Source organism: Sceloporus undulatus, chromosome 7 (assembly GCF_019175285.1).
Source record: "Sceloporus undulatus isolate JIND9_A2432 ecotype Alabama chromosome 7, SceUnd_v1.1, whole genome shotgun sequence".
Classification (NCBI taxonomy): Eukaryota; Metazoa; Chordata; class Lepidosauria; order Squamata; family Phrynosomatidae; genus Sceloporus; species Sceloporus undulatus.
In genome coordinates, this window is record NC_056528.1 from 43,952,692 (window position 1) to 43,960,205 (window position 7,514).

At 44.8% G+C, this 7,514-nt stretch overlaps 1 protein-coding gene across 2 annotated transcripts in view; it reads left to right on the top strand.

Annotated features, from left to right (window-relative positions):
• SPRY3 (sprouty RTK signaling antagonist 3) overlaps nucleotides 1-5,836 on the top strand; it is a 44,222-nt gene extending 38,386 nt beyond the window's left edge. For both annotated transcript variants that reach the window (XM_042480379.1, XM_042480377.1), the window contains one exon: nucleotides 988-5,836. In XM_042480379.1, the coding sequence (XP_042336313.1) occupies nucleotides 1,035-1,952 (918 nt within the window). In that variant the 5' untranslated portion in view covers nucleotides 988-1,034 and the 3' untranslated portion in view covers nucleotides 1,953-5,836. The remainder of the gene's footprint in view (nucleotides 1-987) is intronic.
• The last annotated feature ends 1,678 nt before the right edge of the window (nucleotides 5,837-7,514 follow it).

Genomic DNA, 7,514 nt, shown 5'->3' on the forward strand with positions numbered 1-7,514 from the left:
ATCCTAGACTGGCAATGAACGTTACTTTAGCCCTGGTGATGTGATTGAATTCTGCATTGTATTTCAGAGCAATGGGTCAGTTTTTGTGGTGCAGGACAGTTTGTGTAGCACATACAGCTTTGTCTTCATGCTGAAAGGGATTGCTGGAGGTAGGTTTCAGGAGGAATGACTATGAGGTTGCTGCTGGTCCTCAGCATCTCCTGTCAGAGGTGGTTACCTGCTTGGGGATACTGGGCAGGCCTTGCATGGGAAGCAAAAGGTTCATCAGTTGTGTCTCACTGGCTAGTCAAATGGAAGGCTGTTTCCCATGCTGAAAGGAGTGAGTGAATCCAGCGAATTGCAGTGTGTGTCCAGCTCACCTGTGCACCAGTAGAAGGGGGAAGGACAGGGATTGTGTGGAATCCATAGTGAGTCTTGTAGCTGCTCTGTTTCTGCAACTGCATTCATTTCTATGATTATTTAGTACTACCTGCAGCAAGGCTATCGTATCAGTATGTCTAACACCTTAATTACAAATCTCTGGCAATCTAGAGTTTCTCAGGATTCTAGGCTTAGATATGCTGCAATGGATATCAATAAAAATAATTGATTTGGCTGCTGCCACTAACTGTTTTTCAAGGTCACCAGCCCAAAGTTACTGTTACTGTTCAATGGAGATTTAAGCCACCATGTGATGAAATGGATATGTTTTCCATCTCCCCTTCCTAACTTTCCTGATTTGAGGCTACACATCCAAGCGTAGAGTTCTTTTCAGAGCTCAGACTTCTGCAACCTGGTGCTTACTAGTTGTGCTGGACTACAGTTCCCAGAATCCCACAGCTATCATATTCTGGAGGGTGTAGTCCAACACATATGGAGGGCACTAGCTTTGGAAAAGCTGTTCTTTAGTCTCTCTTTCTTTCCTGCCCCATCAGTGACTGAGTTGATTATATCACTATTGAGATTAACAGCAAAGGTTTTTTGGCTTCTCCTTTCTTTCTTCTGTAGGCTCTTCTGATGTTCCCTGTTGACCTGAGACTTTCTCCTTCCCCAGAATGCCCCTTGCATCTAGCATCACTGAGCGCAGCCCTGAAGAGACCATGGACTCCGTCCCGGAGGAGTTCCAACAAGTCCTCTCCATTGACCAGATCCACGCCATCCGTGCCAGTAATGACTATGTGGAGAGACCTGTTTGCTTCAAACAAGCACCCTCTAGCCTTTCTTTATCCCAGCCACAGGCTATCCATAAACAGGAGGTGACTCAGGATCGCCTGATGACCTCTGTCATCCAGGACCTTGCCCCTGACCAACCCCACCAGATGCTGCCTCTTCAGCAGCCCCTGAGCCATTCCAGCACCGCCAGTTCCATCTCCCACAGCACCACTGCCTCAGAGCAGCGGCTGCTCAGTGGCATCACGCCGTCGCACTCTGGGCATTCGCTTATCCGGACACAGCCCCGTGCAGACGACCTGAAGCCTGAGGAGCTGCTGAAGGGAACATCCAGGAAACTTCCTGCCTTCCACTCGGGCCACCTCTTCATCTGTGAGGAATGTGGCCACTGCAAGTGTGCCCACTGTGCAGCTGCCCGGAGCTTGCCCTCTTGCTGGATTTGCAACCAGCGCTGCCTCTGCTCCCCAGAGAATCTCATTGACTATGGCACTTGCCTCTGCTGTGTCAAGGGTATCTTCTACCATTGCTCCTCGGACGACGAGGACACCTGTGCTGATGACCCCTGCTCCTGTGGCCCAGGATACTGCTGTGTTCGCTGGGTTGCCATGAGCTTCCTCTCTGTGCTCATGCCCTGCCTATGCTGCTACTTTCCTACCTTGGGGTGCCTCAAACTTTGCCAGCGGGGCTACGATGCTGTGAAACGACCTGGTTGTCGCTGCCGGAATCACACCAACACTGTGTGTAGGAAGATCTCCTCATCAAGTGCAGCCACTTTACCCAAGACTTTGGACAAACCAGTATGACTTTCTCAGGAATGGGGGAGATGAAAATGGCTGTCCCTTGTCCCCTTCTTCATCATCTTCACCATGTTCTTCTTTCCACTTCCCCAGCCAAAAGCCTCCAACTGAGGAGGAAGCAAAGACAGCATGGCCAAAGCTGGCCAGACCCTGAAGCTCACTTGGGTGGTTGATGCTTCTTCTGTAGTGGAGGAAACCGCTTATCCCCTGTGTCAAGATGGGCTTCGAAAGCTTTGCACATTTCAACAATGGCTTAAGGATGGGTGGAAATAGGAAGCAGGCATGTGTTATTTGCAAGGGGAAAGGTGCAGTTTGATATGGGATGGCTCAGGATTCTGACCTCCAGAATGCCTTATTTGTCTGTGGTGGGTTAAAAAAAAAGTATTGCACTCAAGCACTATAGTATCTTGGAGATCAGGCCATTATATAATTGGGAGTTGATTTAACTTAAAATAAGATGAGTTTGGTTTAGTGAAGTAGTTGAGGGTGTTGGGCTGTGAGTGGAATAACCAGGTTCAAATCATTTGTGAAACTCGCTGTGTGACATTAGAACAGTCACTATCCTCAGCCTTACTAACCTCGTAGGCTGCTGTGGGGACAAAATGGGGGTCAGGGAGACATATATACTTTGAGCTATCTTGAGTCAAACCTGCTTTGGAGAAAAGGCTGAATCAGAGTGAGCTCTATCATATTAGAGGGAGGCAGTCAATTGGCAAATGCTGGTGTGGAGCAATGATGGCTTCCCAGTCACTTTTCTTGGCTTTCTTGTCTTTCTGTAGGCAGATAGAGTTGAGAATGCCACGCAACCTGTCCAGTCCCCCTAAACTGGTATTGTATGCTGTTCCCTCACCAGTCTTGAATTGCTCATTCCATCACATATAGAAGGGATGCTACCTTGCCCTCTACCTCAGGCAGCTAAATGTGCTGGGCTGGCCCTGGGCAGAATATATGTTTAGGTCTCAGGTCTCATAGTCTCCTAAACTGATGGGGTAGCAGATAGCACAAACTGTCAGTCTGAATCTGAGATTACTCCTTTTGATAGATTGAATAGAAAGCTCATTTGGTGATTTACTGACAGAAGTAACTTCTCCTCCTGCCTTCAGTCCTAGGCAGGAAGGCTTCCTTGTTACACCTTCTTGCAAAGATTGCAAAGTTAGTTTTTTTAGAATACAGAAAATTATTTTTCTGGAATTCCCCTAATTAGATTAACTGGATGACATACTGGCTGGATTGGGGGATACTAGAATACTGGGGGATTTGGGGAGTTTAAGCCTAAAAAAGAAACTTTTGTACGTTCTGCTTGGTGCATCATGTGGAGTCATGCCCTGTTCTACAAATAAGCAGTGCCCAGGGCAACAGTTTTAAAGCTAGCATTCCTGACACCTGTTCTCTTCATGGGAATATGGCGGTGGAGATACTCAAAGGAAAGAACAAAAATACTAAACCCTGGGCCTGAATATTTCACTTTCACTCCTGGCATAGCTTCCAATTTGGGGATTCTGGGGTGAAGGGGACATATTCTGTGCAATGGATAGTACATGTACTGCCAGTTCCTCCCTGCTTAAATAAAGCACCTTGGATATACCTGATTACAACTACGGGGGAAGTGTTGGCACAACTTTTCCTATAAATCAGTTATAGCACACATTTTGCAAGGAGAGCTGGGAAAGATCCTTGTTTGATGTCCTGCAGATTTGCTTTCAGCCAGTGTAGACCTTACTAGATGGATCAGTAATATAGGACAGGTTCGTTTATGGGCATTTCCTTCAAATGAAGAGTAGGATAACATAGCTCTGAATATGATCTGTACCCCCTCAGGTGGGTGGGCAAATCTGTATCATTATTGGGGAATTTGCTTTTTTGGACTATAATTTCCAGAATCCTTTAGCCAGGATGGTGACATGATTCTCAGAGTTGTAGTCCAAAACCTCTTTTCTGAGTTCTCCTTCTCTGTATTAAATAAGATCATGCCCCCTAATTGAGCAATTCATGGTCCTTCATCTTCCACCACCCTTCTTAACAACGATGGTTAGGACTGATGGGAGTTGCAGTCCTGGTACCATCTGAAGGGCCATAAGAAGCTACCCATTCCGGTAGTTGGAAAAGCAGATGAAGGTGACAAAATATATGGGTCAGATCCTTAGTCCTGTAATGCATGTTGACCAAATTCATTGGTTCTTGGTATGTTAGTCTAGGGTGTGAATGAAATCTACACAGGGATTACTACCCCAGTTCTTGAATTTTACAGGTAGATGGCATAAAACAAATGCACATTTTTGATCTGCTGAACACTCTCGCTCTACATGTTCTGCAGTCTCAGGGGTAGAGCAGATTTGGTTTTGGGGTCATCAGTAGTACAAGTATGTTCAAGACCAACCTTTCTTAAACTGCATTGGACTACAATCCAGTCATCCTCCAGTCAGAATAGCAATTTGGTAAGCTTGCCTGGGATCGTGAGGTTTATATTCTGATGCATTTGGAGGATACTAAGTACTAGATGGAGGAGATTTCCTTAGATCCAATGGAGGAAACAGTTGTAGAGGGAACATGTTGCTGCTTCCTCCTCCTGAGACTCTTGCAAATGCTGGGAGAATGGCATAGATTGTAAAACTGAGAAACGCTTTCTACAAGTTCTTCCAGTTGTTTGGATTTATCTCTGTGTTCTCTCTCTCACTCCATATGATAGCTTAGAAATACTGCAAATCATGTCTGTGACAACCTGCTATAAATGGGTGCCATATACAAAGTCTGGCAAAAGGATTTTCTTCAGCTCTGTGCATTATGCCAATTCAAGACTATTGAAGTTTATTGGAGTTATTTTGGAGGGTTTTTACATGAGGTTCCTTGCATAGTATCAGTATCAGGATGTGGGACTCACCAGAGATGGAGGTGGCTGTTCCAAATTTGGATGGCTCCTTCTGCTTAAGGTTTGGTGGTATTTCAGAAGTGATCTCCTTGTAGATTTGAAAGCAGTAGTTTCATCCTCTTATTCCTCTCCCCTCCTTTTATTGTCTTCCAACTTCAATACACTGTTTCTTCTTCTTTTTTGGTGGGAATAGGCCATGGTTTCCTTAAAGGCCAGTGCAATGGAATCTGATGCATTTGAGTTGAAACAAGTGTGGAAAACCATGTGGTCCTCTTGAAGCTGTTGGACTGAAACTCCCATTACGTGATGATGGGAGCTACAGTCCAACATGATCTGTGGGGCCACAGGTTGTTCAGCCCTGAGCAAGAAGGTGCATTCATACTTAATGCTAGATTTCTGTACAGGCCTCTAGCTTCATAGGTACATTTAGAATTGGGAGTTGTGTAGCTGAGCAGAAAGACATTGTAATGTCAAATCTCATGCACACTTAGCATCAGCAGTGTTTCTGAGTATCTGATCACATGCAACTCTCTCAATGGTGTTGCCTATCTGTCTGTTGCCTCCATCCTTCTTCTGTTACATTCACCTTGTCTCTGAAGGCCCCCTTCTGTCTCTGGGTGGCTTGTGCTCTGAGCACATTATTTCCTCTCCCTGTCCATTGAAGTAGCATGTAGAACACAGGTAACATGGAACAAAGCATTCCCAGACACAAAAGGAGTATGATGTGTCCTCTAAGATTGAGTTTCCCCTCTCATTTCATATAAGGCATCATATCTGCTCATAATATATCTTCTTTGTTGTATATATTTTTTCACCACACTCTACCATTTAAAAAAGCAAAATATTTATTTAAGAAGTTTATTTGAAAAGTTTTTAAAAGAATGCATCATAACCTATTTATTATAACATTAGTTGTGCATCTGGTTCCCCCCCCCCCGTCTCTTACAAATCTAATTAAACTGTTACTAAACCACTGCTGAAATGAAAGAAATAATTCTATGGGTGGTGTCTTGAACCACCTCAAAGCAACTATTCAATAAAATATATATATATATATAAGTTTTGAATTTTTCTCTCCTGTTCTGTTCAGTCTGTGTGTAGGGATATAGCAAGCATCGTGGCCTACTAATTCTTTTCCCAGTCTAGTCTCCAAGCGTTACACTACAGTTCCCTCCTTCCCCAGCCAGCATGGACAGTGTTTGAGAATGATGGGAATTGTAGCCCAGCAACACTGCCAGCAGGAGAAGCCTGCTTGGGAAAGGTTGTACTGGTGAAAGGGTCCTATTGTGGATTGTCATCTATCACACCTCAAATGTTGATGTAGAAAGAGGCAGAACCAAAAGCAATGAAGTGAAGCAAGAATCTCTTGAAGGCTGCTGATACAGGAGAGACTGGAGAGACCTTGCCTCACAACAAGTCAACAACTGCAGCAGAGGAGCATACTGCTGAGCAGGGTGCAGCAAGGAAGATAGATTGCAAAATGAGGGCATTGCCCCCCTGCAATGAAATTTTCTTTCAATTCCCAGATTTCTAGCATTACAGCAATGTTAAACTTCATTCCAGCATTTAGAAATATAACTCAAACAGCCAAAGAAAAGGAACGAGCAAAGTGGTCAAGGGAATGTGAACACAGCAGATAGAAGAGCACTAGCTGTGTATTCCCTCTCCACAATGTTAGATATCTAAGAAATGAAGAATAATTTCACTTGCAGGGGTAAAATTCTCACTTTGAGAGGGGCAAAGCCCCCAGTTTCCCACCATCACCCCATAACAATACCTTTACTGTTCAGATGAAACCTGGACAGTGTTATCCTAGCCTTATGTACCTATTCCAAGGATGAGAAGCTGTGTCCCACTGGCTGTTTTGGGCCCAAACAATCAGGCCAAAATAAAGCTGCTTTGGGTCACTTTGGAGGTATGCTGTTTAAATGCTGCATGCTTTCTAAGAGGCCTGAAGCTGCGCCACAGCCATGCTGCAGTCCTAAGGACTGGAGCGCAGCTTTGGCACAGCTTCTGGCCTCTTAAGATGCATGTGTCATTTAAACAGCATACTTCCAAAGTGACCTGAAGCAGCTTTATTTTGGCCTGTCTGTTCGGGCCCTTTGGCTTACAGCTCTCATCAACTCTAGCCAGTAGCTCAAGGTTTATGGGTCCTGTGGTCCACAATTATTCCAACCTGGGCTGTATATTATATAAGAAGTTACTGATATTGGAGGACTAGGCTTTGTTTTGATTGCCAACACACGCAGAGACACACTCTGGAAGGGTAGCAAACCCTTCTTCTCCCCATATTCATTTGGAAAGGGTATTGAAATCAGAATTCTAGCCGTGGATGTGGGTCAGATGTCCTTATTGCCAGTTAAGACCGTTTTTCATCCAGCACACAAATGCAAGTCTATGTGTGTCTACTCAGGGATAAGACCCAGTGGAATAGCTTCCTGCATGGCAAAGCTGAACTCAGTTCCATGCAACCATTTCCTGGACTTTTATCTGTCTTGAAATTATATCTGAACAGTTAATGAATGGCAGTCCTCCTCCGCATAGCCCAATGGGTCAGAGATTATCATGTTCGCTTTGTCAAGCTCTGGATGCTTGAGAACAGGAGGTTGAGGACATTTGGGTGAGAGAATGGGCAACACTTCTACCAGAGTTTGGGGAAGTTACTTGCCTGGATTACAACTCTGACAGCAGGCCTACCAGAA